Source organism: Propithecus coquereli, unplaced genomic scaffold, assembly GCF_000956105.1.
Source record: "Propithecus coquereli isolate 6110/MARCELLA unplaced genomic scaffold, Pcoq_1.0 Scaffold782, whole genome shotgun sequence".
Taxonomy (NCBI): Eukaryota; Metazoa; Chordata; class Mammalia; order Primates; family Indriidae; genus Propithecus; species Propithecus coquereli.
This window is the reverse complement of record NW_012153974.1, coordinates 216,150-236,362: the sequence shown is the minus strand read 5'-3', so window position 1 is coordinate 236,362 and position 20,213 is coordinate 216,150. Positions and strand designations below refer to the sequence as shown.

General features: G+C 60.6%; 1 protein-coding gene across 1 annotated transcript in view; it reads left to right on the top strand.

The window, feature by feature from the left end:
- The first annotated feature begins 4,771 nt into the window (after positions 1–4,771).
- The window catches only part of GRTP1 (growth hormone regulated TBC protein 1), a 21,136-nt gene continuing 5,694 nt past the window's right edge, over positions 4,772–20,213 (top strand). The window contains exons 1-3 of the mRNA XM_012662818.1: positions 4,772–4,927; positions 7,554–7,678; positions 9,983–10,079. Of these exons, the coding sequence (XP_012518272.1) occupies positions 4,822–4,927; positions 7,554–7,678; positions 9,983–10,079 (328 nt within the window). The 5' untranslated portion in view covers positions 4,772–4,821. The remainder of the gene's footprint in view (positions 4,928–7,553; positions 7,679–9,982; positions 10,080–20,213) is intronic.

The following is a 20,213-nucleotide window of genomic DNA, read 5'->3' as shown; positions in this document are numbered from 1 at the left end:
ATAGAAGGGAGAAACGTGTCCCGAGGGTCCTTAGGAGTGGGTCCTCCCGGGACCTCGACCGTGCCCCGCACTCCTACACCCCTGCAGACTTCCTCGTGCCCCAGAGCACCCTGGCCACCTGCACTGGCCCCACGACTGATGCAGGACCGCTTCCCTGGGCTCTTCCCCAGACCCCGCACGGCCGCAGGGGGGTGGGGGGGCGTCCATGCCTGGAATGGGCCCCGGACCTGCCACCACCATCCGGTGCCTTTCTCTCCTCACCTCTGTCTGCGCCACACAGACCCCAGTTATCTTGGCTTCCCTGCTGGAAGCAACGACCCTCCCTGCCTGCAGGGGTTTTGCTTCCAGCCCGGCTACACCCTTGGTACCTGGAATGTGCTTGGGCAGCGTGATCGCTTCCGGGTTTCATACCTGAGTGACCATCTGCCCGCAGAGCCGCCCACACCACCAGGCAGAGACAGAGGAGCCCTTGGTACCTGTGGGGGGCGGTGAGGGCTTTGGTGGAAGTTGCCCATGGGGTTACGGGAGCTGGTAGTGGGAGCAAAGCAGGGTCTTGGGGGCTTCCTGAAGGAGGGGACAGTGCTGCTGGCTGGGCTTCCAGGCTGCACTGTGGGACCGGGGTATTAGGGACGTGGGGGGAGGGGTGGGAAGGGCTAGAGGTGGGGGGGGCTGTGGCCAGGCCCAAGAGGCTCCCTAAGGGGGAGGGGGGTCAAAGTTCTCTTTCAGAGCAGTTAGTGGGTGGGGCCCAGGTGCTCTGAAATGCCCGGGGAGCTGGGGGTGGAGGGGCTCTCCCCAGACTTGCTCAGCGTGGGGACTGGAGGTGGTCGGAGCCCCCAGTCCTGGAGGCTGTCGCTGAGGGAGGCTCCGCTGGGCCTCCCTGAACACGGGTAAACTGAGGCTTCTTAAAATCACGGAGCCGGAAGGACCTCCAAGGCTGGTAGTTGTTGGCCTTCCGGAACCCTGGAACTGAGATCCTCTGTGCATCCTGTGAGAATGTCACACACGCTTGTCCCGTCCCGTGTCACCTATGTCGTTAACGTGTTTCCAGCGGAACGGCTACCTTTGGTTTTTCCTTTTGGTTTATTCTTAAAAGTTGGCTGGTCTTTTAATTTTGAAAGGTCACGTGTGAATATATAAAACATACAGTTAGAAGACAACGTAAGCGCAGGTGAACGTTTTAATCGTGCTAAAGGATACAAAGTGAAATCGAGTTTCTCTCCCATCCCCGGCCCGTGTCCTGTGGAGGGGTTGCCGGGGACCGTCCTCACGGCTGCCCAGGATCAGATGTGGCACATGTGGACGCACCACGGCCCACGGTGACCGCAGAGGCCCCCGAGCGGAGGTCGCTCTGCGCTGGCGGCCAGGCAGAGCAGAGGACGCGGAGTCCCGGTCTGCGCAGAAACCTTTGTTCTTACGGAAAACAAGTGCACGTCCCTCTCCCTGTCTGGTCTTGTCACGCGGGTCTCCTTTGGGCGGTGTGGGTGTCGTCTCTGTCTGCTGACGCGGGGGTCCTAGTGGAGCAGGAGCTCGGGCATTTCGGAAGCGATTGAATGCAGACCCCTCCCAGATCTTCGTTCTCCCCCGGTCCTTTGCAAGGAGCTTGCACCCGATTCGGCAGGTTGGTTTTTGCTTTTTCTCTGGTTTGTTTTTGAGCCCTTGTCTCTGTCAACTCCTTCTAAAAGTTCAACTTGGTTTTTATCAAGTAGCAACTTTCTTTTTTGCTTTAGTATTTCTCTGATTTGTGTAGTGTTAATTGGACTGTGTGGTTATGGTGACAAGTACACCTGGTGTATCTGGGAGCAGATACACCGTCCGGTTCCCCGAGAGCCTCCAGCCGGGGTGGGAGCCGCAGGGTCGGGTGCCCATGAGCACCGCCAGCCCGTCCCAGCCTTGCCCGATGTCCTGACCCCGGGTGATCCCGCTGGAGGTGTGCGGGGTTCAGGGTCCAGCACGCACCGCCGGGCCTGGGTCTGGGTGTGGCCGCTGGAGCCCGTGAGTGGTGGCAGCGCCCGAGAGTGTGGGCAGGTTGCTCCAGAGCTGGGAGTGCGGGGTTTCCTGCCACGCGCTCTGGGCTGGCTGTGGGACAGTCAGGTCGGGGACAGCCTCAGGGCAGAGACTGCTGGCATGGGACAGCCCCGGGGCTGGGGCTGGGGACCGCCCTTGGATTTCTGCAGGCACAGCCTGGAATCTCCACTTTGATCTGCTTCTGTATCTTGTCTTGCTTTTTTGAGGCCCATTGTTCTGTTCTCTTTTCTGGTGGATGTTCCCTGTGCTGTCCATGTCTGGGCATCCAGCGTGTCTCGAGGTGACAGCTATGATGCGTGGTGCCCGGTCAGGCCGTTTGTGAGTACAGTCAATATTTTCTTTCTCTTTTCCTTGCCCGTCGCTAACATACGACAGGAGCCCTAAGAAGGCAGCTCGCTGCTTCTCTGCAGCCCAGAAAGACTCAGTTCCACAAACCCCACCCTCCCCGTTCCCGTCCCCTGCGTGGCGTGCTGGGAAGGGCGTCTGCAGGGACGAGCGTCAGAGCCTGCGGTGGTTTGGGGCCTGACCAGTGGCTTAGAATGTCAGCACCACCCAAGTTAAAATTAAATTGCAGGAACATATTATCAAAGACAAATACCAAAAAACTGGGGATCTGCCTCTTTGTTGGAGCAGATAGATGGAAGTCAGTTCTCTGGGATGTAGGTGCCTTTTTTTTTTTTGAACATAATCTAAATAGATTTAGGGGTGTGAGCGGTTTTTGTGACATGGCTGAATTGCACAGAGAGGGCGTCTGGGCCCTTCATGTGCGTCACCGGCAGAGCGCGCGCCGTCCCCAGCAGCTGATTTTCCACCCCACCTCCCGGCCGTGTCTACCACGTCCGTCCGCGGCTCAGCTCCCGCTCGTGAGTGAGAACACGAGGAGTTCGGGTCTTTGTTCCTGGGCTGCTTTACTCAGGACAGGACGTAGCTTCTTCCTAAGATGTTCCCGGCTGTTTCTCCTTTACATTTGCACGTCTCCAAGCGTCAGCGATGGCGGTGGGTGTGGCCCTGCCCTCGGGAAGGCGGCGCCTGTGAGGAGGAGTCGGTGCTTCCACTCCTCTCCGGAGAAGCGGCGTAAACTCAGACGACAACTCACAGGCGGCGGCGGAAGCTTTGCTCTGCGAGAGCGTGGGCGCTGCCGCCCCACTGATCTCGTGCGTCAGCGGTCGGCTGTGCCGCTGGGGAAGGGGCCCCGAGACCCACAGCAGACTTCAGTGTGAATCGCACTGACTTGGAGGGAGAGGCGGGCGGAGTGTTGGTGTCTCTGGCAGAATTCCAGAACTGAAACCAAGCACGTGTCTGTGTGCCTGTCTTGGTGTGAACAGACCGAGGGACTGAGCTCCCGCCAGAGACTGAGCCGCACACGGGCTGCTCACGCGTGGGGGAAGTGGGGGGCCCAGTGGCAGAGGGCTCTGTCCTCCCAAGTTTGCGTTTACGAGGCTCGTGTCCAGCGATCGTCTGTCGTAGCTCAGCTGGGAATTCAAGTTAATGCGGTTTTGCTCTGTAGCGATAGGCCTTTTTTGTTTCTTTTCCCCCAAGGCAGAGTCCCAGGCCGCGGTGCAGTGGCGTCGTCATAGCTCACGGCAACCTGGGACTCCTGGGCCCAAGCGGTCCTCCCGCCTCGGCCTCCCGGAGTGCTGGGACTGCAGGCATGAGCCACCACACTGCCCGGGCTCTGTTGTGCTTTTCTTGACTGTGGGCTATAAAGTTATTGTGATTTTTCATAATTATACGTGTGATTATAGACACAAATACAGCCCGTGCTTCTCGTGTTTTGTTTTACGGCAGCGTGTAGAGTTTCACTAATTGCACGTGGTTTTCCCCCGAAGCACGGTTTCTTTTAAAATAACGGTATTTGCTATATAATCTCAAAGGAAAACAGCAAAGCTTTAAATACTTGCTTTGGAAATCAGCTGCTTTGCAAGTCAGAGTCGTTAAGGGCACAGCGCCGCACCCTGGCCTGACATGATCAACGTGACGCCAGACTCGCGAAGCCTTTCGTCTGCCCAGGAGTTGCTCCGTGTCGATCGACGGAGGTGGCTCGTGGGTCTTGGCTTCCGTTCCTGTCTGTTTTATGGTCATTAGAAAATAATCTTTCACATGTTTATTATCGATAAAAATGTCCCTGCAAAGTGCAGCGGCGTCTGTGCAGAGATGGCGCGGGGAAGGCGCGTCTCGCCCGGGCGCCCGGCCCTTGGCGTCTCTCCCGTGCACCCCTCCCCGGTCCACCCTCAGCCGGTCCTCTGCTCTGTGTGGCTGCGCAGCGCTTTCCGGAGCCCCGTCTGACCACAGCCCGCTGTTCCTCCACCGCTCTGGTTAGGGCGGGTGCCTGAGGCCCCGTCCGTCCCACCCTGTGCTCCTGGGGCCCCGAGGACGCCCTGCTCCTCCCTCTGCCGCTCAGCACGACACAGGCCTCCCGGGAGGGCTGCAGGCGTCTGCGTGGGGAGCAGCCTCTGTAGCCCGTGTGGCAGGGGCCAGGCGTGAGCCCCCGCCTTGGTCCTCGGGCAGCGGCGTGGACGCTCCCGCGGCGGGTGCAGGCTGGCTTGTGCGCTGTTTCCGGGGACGGCAGAATCTTACGGGGCATGTGCCGGCTTTGGCGGAGATGCCCACGGTTTTGGGTCTCCTGTATTTGACGTAGGAAGAGGAGGGGTGAGAGCCGAGAGTGTGGGCGCGAGCGCGGCTGGCGCAGGAAGCCTCTGCCCTGGCCGGGCTCACGCGGCCTCTCGTCCCCTCCTGGTTTCAGTGAAGCGCTACGTCCGCAAAGGTGTCCCGCTGGAGCACCGCGCCCGCGTCTGGATGGCGCTGAGTGGAGCCCAGGCCCAGATGGACCAGAACCCCGGCTACTACCACCGCCTGCTCCAGGGAGAGGGGGACCCCGGCCTGGAGGAAGCCGTCAGCACAGGTGAGGGGCGCAGCGGGGGGGCTGTTCCACCTGGCTCTGGAGCCGCGAGGCCGAGGAAGCAACTCGTGTTGTCGACGCGGCAACTGTAATTTGCGATCATAGGAAGAGTCCACACTGAAGTGTTCGTGAGGGGCCAACGTTTTTAATTCACTCAGCAAACGTTTGAGTGACCAGCCAGCTAATAAGGGAAACGGGCCCGGGCGCGGCGGCTCACGCCTGTGATCCCAGCGCTCTGGGAGGCCGGGGCGGGAGGATCGCTCGAGGCCAGGAGTCCAAGACCAGCCTGGGCAACGTATCGAGACCTCGTCGTTACAAAAAGTTTGAGAACAAAGTGAAACGAAGGCGAGGTTTCCCCCAGAGGAGTCTCAGGAGAGCGAGAAAGGCCTCGAGCTGCGTGCGCAGGGCGGCCGCTGTGAGGGCTGGCGGAGGCAGCGCGTGGTTCCTGAGGCCGCGTGGTTCCTGAGGCCGCGTGCCAGGCTTCCTTTCTGTGCCAGACTATCGTGACGGCCGGGGATGCTGCTGGTTCCGCCTCTGGTGTCCTCGTCCTCCGGTTCTCACGCAGGCGTGGAGTCGCCCGCTCTCAAAAGTTCACGGTGCTAAAAAAAAGTTTGACCTAAATTGAATGATTAGGTATTTAGTAAATACGTCTGCCCTTCCTGCGTTCGTGGTTTTTGAGAAATGTACATTGAAACACATAATGTTCAATTTTTGGGTTTCCTTTCAGTGCTGAGCAGCTGGGGTGACCTCTGAGGGGGACGTGGCATGTCCCTGGGACCCGGGGCTGCGTGTCCGGCTGCGCCAGCAGGGAGGGGCTTCCCCAGGGGCAGCGGGCGGTACGTGGCTGGCTGCGTCTGGTTCACGGCGCCGTCGCGGCCAGAAGTCTCGGGACAGAAGAGGACCCGGGGAGCGTCACTCACGGGGGGGGGGGGGGCGCGAGGCCGCGTGCGTCAAACAATGTCGCCGCTTGGACCATGAGTCTGAAGGTTCTGTTTGGTGTGATTTTGGAGGAATTTTTCTTAATTGTAAAATGTACAGAACTAAATTGGCCGTTTCATCTTCCCAAACTAAAACTCTGTCCCCATTAAACAACAGGCCATCCTGGCGGCCTCTGCTTTCCGTCTCTGCGTTCGATCCCTCCGGGGCCTCGTGCGAGAAGGGTCCCGTGGTGTGTCCGTTTGTACCGGGCTTGCATCACTCAGCGCGACGTCCCCAGGTCCTGGTGTCGGTCTGTGTCACGACGTCCCCCTTGGCGGCCGAGTTACGTTCCGTGGTGTCTGGACCACGTCCGTTCACCCGTGTCCAGGGGACTGGCGGGTTCTCACGCCTGGCTGCTGTGCGCGTCCGTCTCAGCCGCTCGGCCCGCAGGGCGCCCAAAGGCAGGTTGCGGCCACAGGGTCAAGAACGTAGGCGGGAGCCCACCCGCCCTGCAGCCTCTCCTTGCCCCAAGAATGACGTCACCAGACGTGGGGAAACTTCTCATGTGACAGATGCCACCTAGGAGTGGGCGCAGCTGGTCACTCTGGTCTGAAGTAGCAAAAACACTCGTTTCCCGCAGCTGATTGCTTTGTTTGGAGCGTTCAGAATTCCAGGGGAAAAGTCTCTCTTGTAAAAAGCACACAGAGGAACCATGTGCCCTGAGGCACCGAGCTCAGCGCTCTGCCCACATCTGGCTTTTCGTGAGCGAGGACGGGGTCGGGCTGAGGCTGGGAACAGCGTGGCAGGTGCGTGTTCTGCGGCCGCCGTGGGGAGCTCTGTGCCGGAGGAGACGGGTGTCGTTGGGCGCAGAGGGTGTCAGGGCCGGGGTTGCCGTGTGCCCTGTCTCGGCACGTTCATAAAAGCATCTTTGTGTGTGGCGCTGGGCAGACAGCCGTGAGCAGCGGTGGAGTCGGAAAACGGCGCGGTGGCTCAGGGTGACGGCGTCCTCCTCGTCCTGCCCGCGTGCGGGAACGCGGGAACCTCGGCTCCCGCAGGCTGTGGCGCAGGGCGGGGCGTGGCTTGGTCAGCCTCGTGACCCACACGCCTCTGGTTTCCCCGCACAGGACGGCGTGGCCGGGGCCGCCATTGGGCTAAGCGGTGCCCGGGCGGGATGGCTGGGGGGAGGGCGCCGGCGGGGAGGCGGGTGTCTGCGGGGGAGGCTGCAGGGAGGCGACCTACGCGCCAGCCGGCGACCGAGCTTACTTCGTGCTTGGCGTTCGCTTTAGACCGGCGACCTCCGCAAAGGCGTCTGGCTGTGTTCTGCGTCCTCACGTCTCTGATCTTCAGGATGGGGGAACCCCCAGAGCTCCCACCTATCCTCCCTGCTGCTGAGCCGGCTCCTCCTTAGCCCAGAGACGGCCGCCTGCCACCCCGACGTGGAGGGGGCGGTGGGGCCCCCCTGTGCCCCCAGGGCCGCCCCTCCCGCCTGGCCCAGTGAGCCCCTCGGCCCGGCGGTGTGGTCTGGTGCGTGTCGCGCGTGAGAAGGAGCGGCCTGTCGGGCCTTTCTGGGGTGATTCAAACGTGCAGCTGGGTTGAATCCGCTCTTTGGATTCCGTCAGAGCCCACGTGCCACTCGGCGGCCGCGGAAGGGGTTTGCGGCGTCGTGGAGCTGCCGCCTCTGGGTAATTCTCGCTCGTGAATTTCCCTGCAGACCTGAACCGGACCTTCCCAGACAACGTGAGATTCCGGAAGACGGCAGAGCCCTGTCTGCAGAAGGCCCTGTACAACGTGCTGGTGGCCTACGGGCGGCACGACCGCGGCGTGGGGTACTGCCAGGTGAGCCCGCTGCTCGGGAAGGAGACGGCGCGCCGCGAGCTCGCGGCAGGGACGCCCTCCGGGTCCAGGCCAGGTCTTCGCGGTCAGCGCACTCGCGAGCCCCCTGGGTTGCAGCGCCTCGCGGAAGGCCCTGCCTCTGTTTTCCCGGGAAAGCAGGGACAGCAACGGGATGGCTTCTCTGGGTGTGGGCGGGAGTCGGCAGGCGGGAACTGGATTAAGTTGTGGGACCCAGGTTGCCTCCTGCGGACCACGTGTGGGCACGTGTGTGCAGGCGTGTGCTGGGGCAGGCGCCACCTCCTTTGAGGCCATCTCTGGGTGTCGGTGCCCCCGCGCTGTGCGGTGCCAGGTGCGTTTGGGAAGAGCCGTTTCTCACCCCTGTGAAGCCGCCTCCCTGGTGCGTGTCTAAGGAACTCTTTTGTCCACGACCGTGGCGGGAAGAAGAGCCAGACTTAGCCGTGCGGTCTGCCTCTCCCGTGTGTGTGCATGCACACGTGTGATACCCGGACTTGTCTGCGCGACGTGCTGTTCCCGTGTCCGAGGGAGCAGGGGTGGCCCGTGAGTCCAGGGCCGCCGCAGCGCAGTGGGTGCGAGAGCCCGGCCCGTGCGAGGGTTTCCAGGACAGCGCGCGGCCTGTGACTGCCTGTGACGCGTGCGGGCGCCAGATGCTGGGAGCGCTGAGCCCACGCGGCCGCAGGGCTGGAGAGCGGCTAGCCCTGCCCCCACTTCGCGGGCTCCCGGGGCGGAGGCTGGGCTAAGGTCAGGAGGACAGTGAAGGAAATGTGGGCAGTTTCCTTCTGACAGCGAAGGTGACCCTTCTGGAAACACGGCGTGAAAGCCCGCAGTCAGAACGCCTGGCTCCCTGCGTGCGATTTGAACGGACGTTCGTGCGCAGGTCGGGTGGGTTTGGCGGTTTGAGGTCCCCCTGCGCGGCCGTGGCGTTGCCTTTGGGGATGGGAGGAAGCCCACCGTGGGAGACCAGCTGCAGAGCCGCGAGCTGGTGCGCCGGCCGCTTGCCCGGAAAGCGCATCAGGCTGCCTTCCCCTCGCTCCGCTGCACGTGGGCGGCTCTCACGTCTGCGCGAAGCTGGGTGCATCCCTCCTCCGCTCACCGGATTCCTGTCGCTCTCAGCTTTTGCTCCTGTCGTTACCTTGCCGTCCAGGAGCGGGAACTTGGCCTGTGGGAGATGAGGCAGGATTGCCGGGCACCTGTTCTCAGATCATGTGCCGTCCTTTTGGGTTTTAGCAAATAGCTCTATTTTAAAAACACTCACGTAGCCAGGCGGGGTGGTGCGCGCCTGCAGTCCAGCCACTCTGGAGGCCGAGGCCGGAGGATCACTTGAGTCCAGGAGTTCAGGCCCAGCCTGGGCAGCACAGTGAGACCCATTTGTAAACACACACACACGATTTTTATACTAGCATGAGGCCAGAGCTCTACTGGCTTTCGGAACGTACAGGTAGACACACAGACGTGTGTGGGTGTACGCGTTGTGCCCGTTTCCTGCGGTGCTGTAGCAGGACCACAGCCCGGGGGCTTGAACAGCAGAGGGGGTTCTCGGTGCTGGAGGCAGGAAGTCTGAGACCGGGGGCAGGGCCTGCTCCGGCCCCTGCGGCTCCTGGTGGTTTCCCACCGTCACCCTGATCTCTGCCACCGTGGCCTCCCCGTGTGTGTCTGTGTCCACGCCTCCCCTTCTCTGAGGACACCGGGCCTGCTGGGTTGGCCCCCCAGCTACACTGCGCCCGCGTCTGAAACTGCACCTGCGCCGGTCCCCTCCCGAGCGCGGCCCCGTCCTCTCCAGCGTGAGCGTCTGGGGTGGGGGACACAGCCCGACCCAGGGCGCGCGTGCCGAGCCGCGTGCTGCACACACGACCCCGGTTCTGCTTCCTCTCTCCTGGGGTCCGCTCTGATGGCAAGACCCGCCAGTCGCGATGATGCGATCTCCACACGGGCTGCTCTGGGCGTCTGTGTGGCGACGAGGGTTGAATTTTTCAGAAGCCAGCGGCGAGTTGTGTCGCGTTATCGCGAGGCTACCGTCGGGCCGAGAGGTGGTCTTTGGTTTTGGTTTTCCGAGGCAGCGTTCAGAAGGGTTTCCTTTAACTCTTCCCTTTTGCTTTTTTCCGCGTAGGCGTGCTAAGCGCACTGTCAGATGGCAGGTCCTTAGTCTCTCTGAAATTCCGAAAGATCGTTCTAGAATTAGCAAGTTTTAGGGGAGAGCAAGAGATGGACACTCGGCAGCCAGGCAACTGCAGAACCGTGCGGCGGTCTGCAACTCAGTGTGGATTTCGGCTTCTCTGTTTCTACTTCCAGGGAATGAACTTCATAGCAGGGTACCTGATTCTGGTCACGAAGGACGAAGAGGAGTCGTTCTGGCTGCTAGACGCGCTCGTCGGGAGGATTCTGCCCGGTACGTCGGGGCCCTGCCGGCAGCCCGAGCCCCCCGTGTCTGGCGCTACCAAAGTGGTTCTGCTGACAAGTCGAGATTTAATTAGGACACAATTAAATCGTTTGGGAGTCGAGATTAAAAAATGTCTCTCTGCCGTTGAGTTAAAGAGAAGCATGTCTTGTGGCTGGGTCCCAGCTGCGGCGGCTGGTCCCTGCCGGCCCGGGGACCCCCGCCCTCCGCGTCGGAGCCCGGCCGGGCCGTGTTGTAGTTGGTGTCGATCAGGTTGGTGTCGATCACAGGGTCTCTGAGGGTGAACTCGGTTTCGCATCTGCATTTGGTGCTGAGTTCCTGAGTCCCGGTGAGAGCGTGGCAGTGGTCGGCCGTGATTGCTTTTTAAGGTGAAAATCATTCGTTTCAAGTCTTTCCACTTTTCCATTTATTAGCAAATATGTAGTTAGATGAAAATTAACCACGTGTTTATTAGTAAACGAACTAAGCCCCAGTTTCAGTAGAGCACGGTGCAGGCCGACCTGCGGCGTGAGGTCACTCGGACACACGTGGCCAGAGCCGTCCGGCGGGGAGGGCAGGGCAGGGCAGAGAGACCCTGCCTTCCCCACCCTGGCCGTGGGCCGGGTCGGGGGCCAGGGGCTGGGCCTGCGGGGCAGCGGCAGCCCGGCTGGTCCCGGTGCTGAGGACGGGGGAGGGGAGCCGGCCGAGACCCTATGGGAGAAGAGCTGACTTTGCAGCGGTGGCAGGGGCTGGAGGGCGGGAGGGATCCGGCTGCCCCGCCCAGCACCATGCAGGCCTGGGGCGGGGGGGAGGCGGGACATTAGAGGAACCGGTGTCGGGAGACTTTCCAGACGCGGTGCAGCCGGAGGTTGCAGACAGCTTAGTTGTGTTCAGAGACTGAACTGTGGCGAGTCCCTAAAGCTGCCATCAGTTCTGTTCTCTCTGACAAGCGTTCGTAGAAGACCCATCGTGCTCCAGGCTCTGTTCTCAGGGTTTGGAAAAGTCCCTGTCATCGTGGAGTCCCCTGGCGGCAAGAGGACAGGCGTGGACGTGGACGACGGCACCGCACTGGGTAGTAGGGTGTGTCGGGCATCGAAGGCTTCAGGTGCCGACCCAAGAACACAAACTGCGCAAAGCTCCAGATTCCCAAAGTGGTAGCAAATGTACAGACTTGTCCTTTTGGCCGTAAAATGCCGTTTCTTACGTTAGTTGTTAGATCCAGTTGAACCAAACGGGTCTTGATTCAAAACCAAAAGAAGGCCGGCGCGGTGGCTCACGCCTGGGATCCCAGCACTTTGGGAGGCCAAGGCAGGAGGAGGATCCCTTGAGCCCAAGAGTTCGAGACCAGCCTGGGCAACACGGTGAGACCCCATCTGTACAAAAAATAAGGAGAATTGGCCAGGTGTGGTGGCGTCTGTGGTCCCAGCTACTGAGGAGGCCACAGTGGGAGGATGGCTCGAGCCCAGGAGCTTGAGGCTGCAGTGAGCTGTGATGACGCCGCTGCACTCCAGCCAGGGGGACAGGGCGAGACCTTGTCTCAACAAAAGGAAGAATCAAACTAAAATGTTAGGACTGTGGGAGAAAAAGGGATTTTTCTTACCATTTCCAAGCTCTCCAGATGGCAGAGAAAAGAGGCAAACACGTGTCGCTCTCTAAATCCTGGTTACCCAAACTGGGTCATTTCAGTGCCATAATTATCCTGCTTTTCACTGTTTTTTAAAGTTGTACAAGAGATACGCAGATGCATTCTCGTTTCCAAAGTTCGAGAAATGCAGTATCAATGACAGTAGGAGGTGACGGTCCCTCAGTGACGAGCCTCCCACTCCTCCCCTACTGAGAGGGAACCACGTAGGTGTTTCCAGGGCGTTTCGTACCTACATAAACACGAGAGTGAAAATCGATGACGTAGAAAACAGGCAGAGGAAAAGGTGAACTGAGACAAAACCTGTTCTCTGGGAAAACTGGTGACACAGACACGCCCGTCAGCACCGGTGAGAAGGTCGGTGCAGTGAGGTGAAAAGGTGTGTGGTTTGGAGATTTGTGGGGATTTCCAAGAATCACAAGAAAATACAAAGACAGTGGGACAGAAGTGGACAGTTTTGAGAAGAACGTGGCCTCACGGAGCTGACCCAGGACAAGAGGACGTCTGAGCAAGCGTATTTGCGGACATGCTTGTTTTCGCCGCCGTCAGACCGTGAAGGAACAGGCGACTCCTGTTTGCCACGTAATCTTCCAGAACATAGAAAAGGTAAGTGCACCGACGCACACTGGGAAGCCAGCGCCCCTGAGGGCACGGTGCGCCTCCCTCCGACCAGCGCAGGTCTGCAAACCCCGCGTAAAGCCACATCAGGGGCCGGACTCTGGAGGTGTTCGCCAGCGTCACTGTGTCCCGGGAGTGCGAGGACGGCGCGATCACGTGGCGGAGTCAAGGGCCCGGCAGGACCAGCGCTTGGAGGACGGTACCAGAGACCGGCCAGGCGCCGTGATAATGGAACCGCGTGGCGCCGGGCGCTGGGCGGACACACAGGCCAGTGGGACAGAACCGAGAAGCCAGAGATCGACCCTCTGTGGATCAGTGGCGTGTCTTTGTGAGACACACTGATTCTCGGGGAGGGGACCGTTTAGAGTGTCGTCCTGTGTGAAACAAAGACCCTTCTTGCAGCTCCAGGTGGGTTCAGACTCAAACGTGGCAAAGCCGAGGTTTCAGACTCGGGTAGTGAGTCGCAAAGTGGTCGTTGATGCCGGGACAGGGAGAGAGCCCCGAGCACAACTCAGAAAGGATAAAGACGTCGATGCTTTTACTCACGTAACGGTTAAATGCGGTTTCGGTAAGAGGCGTCACAAGCAAAGCAAAGAGGAGCCGCAGGTCTGGAGGAGGCGCCTTCGATGCGTGTAACCAACCGAGGGTTGGCGTCTGGGTCCTTAGGAAAAGCAGAGGGTCTGGGCCAAGGGGCTTTCCCGCTGGAGGAGACTTTGCCGGTCTGGAGCGGACCCTGGAGATGCTCTTTTCTAAGTGCCGCCTGCATTTCGGGGCAGATGCGAGGTTGACTGTGAACCGCAGGCTCGTGGGAGAAAAGCGCCGTGATTTCCTCTCACTGAGTGGACACAACTTCGTTGACTTCACGGGTATTTTCAGGCTGTCGCGATACCATTTTATTGCTAAGCAAGTGGAGTGTGACTTTGCGTTAAAGCAAACCTGGTCAGCCTAAACTCGTCGGCAGAATCGCAGTTCAACGTGCCGCGTGGAGAGCGGTGGGGTGTTTCATTTGCTGCCTTCTTGTCGCTCCGACAGCAGTTGTGAGGCTGTCGACAGGGTGATCAGAGCCGCCTGCAGACTGGCGTGCGTGTCCCGCCTCGCAGACGGAAGCCAGCCTTGGAGACACGCCCTCGGCTGGCTCCGTGTGATAAAATTCTGTTTGTCTAGTTCCCTTCCGGTAACTTCCTGGTGTGTGAGCTGTGAGGAGCCACGGCCTTGTTTCATTGTGTGTGTTTATGTGTGTACATGTATGCATGTGTGCATGTTTGTGTCTGCATTTGTGTGTGCACGGGTGTTTGTGTGTATGTGTGCGTTTGTGCATTGTGTATGTGTGCGTACGTACATGTGCATTTGCGTGTGCATGAGTGTAGGTGTCTGCATGTCAGTTTGCATGTGCATTTGTGCGCATGTGAGTGCATTGCATGCATGTGCATGTGTGAGTGCCTTATGTGTGTGCATGTGTGCGTTTGTGTGTGTGCACTGCATGTGTACGTTTGTGCACTGCATGTGTACATGTGTGCATGCATGCGCAAATGTGTGTATGTGCATTTGTGCGTGCATGTGTGTACGTGTGTGCCTTGCGTGCACATGCATGAGTGCATGCATGTATGTGCACACGTGCGTGCGTGTGCATTTCGTGTGTAGATGTGTGCGTATGAGTGTGTTTAGAACGTATTTTGAAAAGCTTCAGCCACAGCAAGTTCTGGATCTGTCCAGGCAGGGGCGTGCCTTGCAGACGTGTGCTGGGAAGAGGAGTGAGGATTGATGTTTAACCCTTAGCGGGCGTTCCACCCGTGCACAGAACAGCACACGCCAGCTGGAGACCCTGTGTGTGGCGGTGCCTCCTCGTTACCTGTCCCGGCATCTGGAAGGTCGTGGAGGCTGCGTGGGGCCTCGCCGCACTTCTTGCAGCCCGGTCCCCTGTCCTGCAGGGACCGCTGCACGGTCCTGGGAGGGTGCCGGGTGCTTGGCCCCCGCTCGCCAGCCATCAGGTGCTCGCGGTGCCGCCGTGGGGACGGCTCTCCTGGGGCTCAGGACAGGAGGGCGGACGCGAGCGCCAGTGCGGGACGGTGCCGTGGCTCAGTGTGAGCTGCAGAGCGGAGGGCGCTTGCATGGCTAGTGTGGGGTGCGCCCAGCGGGCGGCCACAAAGCCAGCACCCCCACCGCGGTGGCCTCCCCCTGCTGTGGCCCCATGATGACGACGGCGGGTGCAGGCGGACAGTCCTGGCCTCAGGGCTCGGTCCGAGTCTGTCCTTCCAGGGCCCAGGGTCGCAGGCACCTTCCTTCCGGGAGGATTCGGGGTTTGATCTCCCTCCTAGAGGCAAGGAACCATTTGCAGATTTTCTTTTTCTTTCTTTCTTTTTTTTGAGATAGGGTCTTGCTCCGTCACCTGGGCTGGAGCGCAGTGGCGTCATCGTAGCTCACTGCAACCTCCAACTCCTGGCCTCAAGTGATGCTCCTGCCTCAGCCTCCCAGGGTGCTGGGACTACAGGTGCGAGCTGGCCCCTATCTTGCCTTTTTTTTTTAAAAAACAAATCCATCTTTTTGTCATTACTAAACTGATAGGTTTGGGAATTACCAAAATATACAGAAGCTTAAAGGGAAAAACAGAAATCTTTTTTCACTACTTGATCTCTTTTGAAATCGTGTTTATTTTCTTTGCTGTCTGATGAGTTAATTACCTCTCAAGCTCTCTCTGGGGAACTGGAGGCAGGTAGACCCTGCGGACGCGCCCGCCCTCCTCTGGCCGCCCCAGGCAAAAAGCAAGAGTTCTGTGTCCCGGAGAGCTACGTGCTTTTCTGTTTCCTGTTTAAAGGTTCGTGTCTGGCAGAGCGGGGATCCCGCCAGCTCTCACCGTCACTGCGGGCCTCCACCGCCGCCGCAGATGCAGTCCCAGGGTCGTTCGGAGGCGGCCGCTCCCTTTCTAGCGTGCTCTGCGGATTCCGTCCCTGTGAACTGAGTTGATACCTAAGGGAGTGTCCGTTATTCTTAATTTTTCTCGATTGTTTTATCTTTCTTTATTAACTAGTTTGGCTTCCAGATACAAAGGTAACATAGGCCAATGGGAAGTTGTCGTAACAAGTGCTCAGGACGGGCTGCTCAGAGTGTCGTGTGTCCCATGCCCAGAAATTGTGCGTGTGCACGTGTGTGTGCGCGTGTGTGTGTGCGCGCGTGTGTGTGCGCGCGTGTGTGTGTGCGCGCGTGTGTGTGCGCGCGTGTGTGCTTTAAGTTTTTTTTTTGTTTTTTTTTTGAGACAGGGTCTTGCTCTGTCACCAGGCTACAGTGCCGTGGCGTCAGCCTAGCTCACAGCAGCCTCCAACTCCTGGGCTCAAGCGATCCTCCTGCCTCAGCCTCCCGAGTAGCTGGGACCGCAGGCCCGCACCACCATGCCTGGCTAATTTTTTTTTATTTTTTGTGGAGATAGGGCCTCAGTATGTTGCTCAGACTGGTCTTGACTCCTGGGCTCAAGCAATCCTCCCGCCTCGGCCTCCCACAGTGCTGGGATCGCAGGTGTGAGTCGCCGCGCCCGGCCACGCTAAGAGAAGCCTTGGTTGAGGTGTGCTGCGCGTGCCACATGGTTCACTCATGTCCCGTGTACAGCTCAGTGGTGTCCACGTTTGCAGGGCTGCGTGGCCTTCACCACAGCCCACGAGGGCAGACTGCGACCAGACCCGAATGAATCCCCGTGAGCTGCTGCTCGCATAGCTTAGTCTGCCTGTTTCAAATCTGAAACGTCTTCTAGGTCTCTTCAGTCTGTGGACGGGGTACTCCAGCCCTTTCTCTTCCCGTCCAGGGCCCCGTGCGTCCTCCTTCCGCTTCCCGCAAACTGGCAGCGGGGTCCGGACTCGGGTCCTGAGCTCGTCGAGCGAGGGCAGGCCGACTGCCTGATGCTTTGCCTTTGGGCTGCGGTTCTCAGGATGGTCATTCGGTTCCTTCTCGTCACCTGAAGACGATCAGTTAGTGGTTTTTGTGTCATCGTGAACTCGCGGGTTTAACACGTTGGAAGGTTTTAATCCATCGCGATTATTATCCCGTCTGCCGCTCAGGTTGCCCCGTCCGTGGCCAGGGAGCCTCTCCAGGTTGGCCCTGCATCCTTTGACGGGACGGGTGGTGTGGCGGGCTCCCTCCGCCGGCGGGACGCTGTTCCGGGCCCACCGCGGAGGCCGCGCCCCTCAGCTCGTGCCATGGCGGTTGCCTCCAGAGTGCTTGCGGGAAGTATTCACAGGTCCTGGGCGCCCTCGGGGGGTCTGGGAACCGGGCTGCGTGGGCTCGAAGGGCTGCGAGGGGTCGCGCTCTGTGCGGGGGAAGCACAGGCTGGAGTGTCTGGGTGTGATGGGCCCTCAGAGCCCGGGACGAGGGGTGTGCACATGTGTGCGTGAAAAGACCCCCAGCTTCCCAGCTGCCTCGCTCTGACCCGCAGCTGTGTCTGAGGGAGGCTCTCCCGACCCCGGTAGCTGTGACCACCATGAAAAGGGACGCAAGGGGGGACTGTGGGAAAGTGGTTGCCTCATGGCGCGGGAGGGTCTGACCGCGACCGTCCCTCTGCAGGGATGTGTCTTTGATCTAACGATGCAGAGCAAGTAGCTCTTTCCGAGGCTGGCAGACGGTGGGTGTACGTAGTCCGGGTCCCTGGAGAGGCTGTGGCGTTAATCCCACCCCTTGCTGCTGCCTCTGCTTTCCTTGTCTGTTTTTTGAGACGGGGACTGGCTATGTTGCCCAGGCTGGCTCCGAACCCTGGCTCGAGCGATCCTTCTGCCTCGGCCTCCTGAGAAACTGGGACTGCAGGCGCCAGCGCACCCCGCCCCCCAGCATTTTCTCTCGAGGCCGTCTCTGCGTCCAGCCCCCGTGTCCTGGCGCCTGTGAGCCCCGGCTGAGGTCCCTGGTGTCGGCAGAGCCACCCCGGCGGGGCCCCCCACCCCAGGCCTCTGCCGTGGTCCGTCCTGCCGACTGGGCGAGGCGCGGGACCTCCCGTCCGAGGCTTGACTCCCACAGTCCAGGGGAGATGGGGGGCCAGGGGCTTCTTCCCAGGAAAAGCATAACGAGCTTCCACGCCTGCATCTGCTCGCTGCCCGCAGACGTGTGTCCTGCTCCCCGGGGCAGAGCGCTTTCCTCAGTGCCTGCGCGGTTGCGTTGGCTTAGTGACCATTCCCGACCGTCCTCCTGCGTCACTCACGCCCATCTCGTTGACGCCGAGGGAGAGAGAACCGTGGAGAAGGAACGGCATTTCCCACCCGAGCGTTGCCGCGGCTGCTGTCGGCGTCAGTCCCCGGGTCTCCCGTGCACACGGAACGGCTGTGTGGGAAACACGTGGGTGCCGCACGCGGCGGCAGCCTTTGTCATCTAAGGTCACGTGGCATGGTGTTTGGGAACTTTCCAGATGGCTCCGTGGCGTTGCAGCTAATGGACAGGCCACGCCGTAGCTGCAGGAGGGGGAGGAGACCCTCCTCTGCCCATCTCGGGGTCTGTGAACGAGGCTGGCCAAAGACAGACCCACCGGAGGCGGCCAGCAGGCGCTTACCTGCCTGCGCGTCCTGACTGCCCCCGGCGTGGCAGAGAGGGGCCGGGCTCGTGGGCCGTCTCAGGCTGAGGCCAAGGCAAGGGTGAGTGTGGCTGCTGGGTTGGAAGGTCTCGGGGAGGAGCGTGGCCAAGGGCCGACGTGCACGCTTTGGGATCAGACGTCAGTGGAGCCTCTGCGTGCACAGGAGTGGCCCCGGCAGAGGGGGGAGACGAAGCGTGTGCTCAGAGCTTCGCCTGCTGCTCCTCCCTGGCCCTCCCTGTGCCCAACAGGCGTGTTGGGGGAGGTTCTGATCGTGGGCAGGGCGAGGCGGGCCTCACAGACGAGGCTCCGCGCTGCCCTCCAAGGCGGCGTCGGCACGAGGCTTCCCGGGGTCCCACACGTCCCTCCCTCCTCCCTCCCTGAGAAGGGGCCGGGGACCTGGGCCCCTGCTGCTGGGGGTGCGCGGGTGGGCGGAGGATTGAGTTGTCGCCGGAAGCCGCGCCGGGTGTCGGGCTGGAGGGAGGTTTGTTTTGGGGGGGTGGAGCGGCAGGAGCAGCCGGTGCACCCGCGTCTGAGGGAACAAACCGACGCCTTGCGTCTCCAAGCACCACGTCTGCTGGCAGTTGTCACGGCTATTTTGGGGGTGCCTCTGATGCTCTGCGAGGTCGAAGGTGAGGGGTGCAGGGCAGAGACGCAGACGCCCCAGGCCTCCTGGGTGGATGGGGTGTCGGTTCCCGACCAAAACGGGGCGGTTAGAGACCAGCCCGCAGGGCCGTCCAGACTGCAGGACGAGCCTCGCGGAGCGGCCCCGGGAATCTGCACGTGCACCAGGGTGTCCTGGGCTCAGATCCCGTCTGCAGCGTTTTTGCCTAAAGCCGCTGCTGAACGCCGGCAACCTCATTGCCCCGAGGAACGGGCGGTCTCTGAGGCTAGCGCGGGACGGGGCTGCCCTCTGGACCCGTTCGTGGACCGGGAGACCCAGTGCTGTCCGGACAGGGGTGCGCCAGCGCAGCGGGCTGGCCGGTCGTCCTGCACGACCCAGGGGCCCCGTCTGCCACCTCGACCCTGCCAGGGCCCCGAGGCCACCTGGTAGTTCTCCCTGGATCCCAGGGTGGCAGCTCTGCAGCAGGAATTAGGTTGTTGTACCTTTTCTGTGGCCCCAATTCTATACCCACTGAATAGGGTTTGCAGCCCCCAATGATGCCAACGTCTTGGTTGCCACACAGGGGCCCTGAGCGTTAGGGTTAGGCTCCACGTTCGGGACAGACCTCCCTCCCTCAGAGCAGGCCCAGCGGCAAGCGCGCTTGGCTGCTGCCATTAGGATGACAGTAATGAAGAGGTCTGGCCCACACCTGGGGAGACGGAGCACACGCGTGTGTGGGTGGTCGTGTAGCTCTCGCATGTTCATTATGGAGGATTTGGAGCATAGAAAATTAAGCGTACGGGAGGAGGCGGCAGCCCCTCGGAGGCCACCGTTTGCGCACAGCTCGGGGTCGCAGGGTGAAGTCAGGGTCGCGGGGTGAGGTTGGAGCCGCGCGGTCTGCTGCGTCGGGCAGGCGAGGTGCTGGCCCCAAGCCTGGCTGAGCAGGGCAGTGTCAGGCTGTCTGCCGAGTGGGGGTGCCCAGGAGGACGGCAGGAACCGGGCCAGGCCAGGACGGTGCTGCTCCCTGGGACAGCAGTGCCTGCCGTGGCCGTGGGGAAGAACCCTGGGAGGCTCCCCCATGCCCGGGGCCTTGGCGTTCCAGGGAGGTGGCTGAGAGGGAGGTGGAGGTGCCCTGGGCTTAACTTAATCCTGCCCGGGGCTCGGCTCAGCCCTGTGGATTTTGGGGCGAGCGTTTAGCGCCTCTATTTTTGGAAGCTGTTCTAAGCTGCTCTGCTGGGCCAAGGTCACGGGTGCTGTCCCGCGGCTTGCTCGGTGCTGCCGCTCATGGACGGGGAACGGAATGTGCTCAACTCAGCTTTCTGCAACGAGAAGAGCAAAGCGCTCAGAGGGATGGGTGCCAGAGTAAGGATGTCAGGGGAAGAATTGTTTGATCCCTGCAATTGTATGGCTAACTGGACTCTGGGTAATCTGCTGGCAGGCACTTTGTAAACACTCCACTGTGCGCTCGCTCTGAAAATCAGGGCGTCCCCGTGACGCCGTGTGGGTGTGCACGGTGGTTCTGTTTAGCCAAGACACTAGATTAGCGAGAACAGCTCATTCCTCCTGCCATGGTGAACGGCCACACCGTGTACAGGTGGCAGGACGGGACACCTTGCTTCGTGAACAATGTGCTGGATTCTCCCATTCTGTGACATAATTACTTACGGAAAATTTTTTTTTTTTTTTTTGACAGAGTCTCACTCTGTTGCCCGGGCTAGAGTGAGTGCCGTGGCATCAGCCTAGCTCACA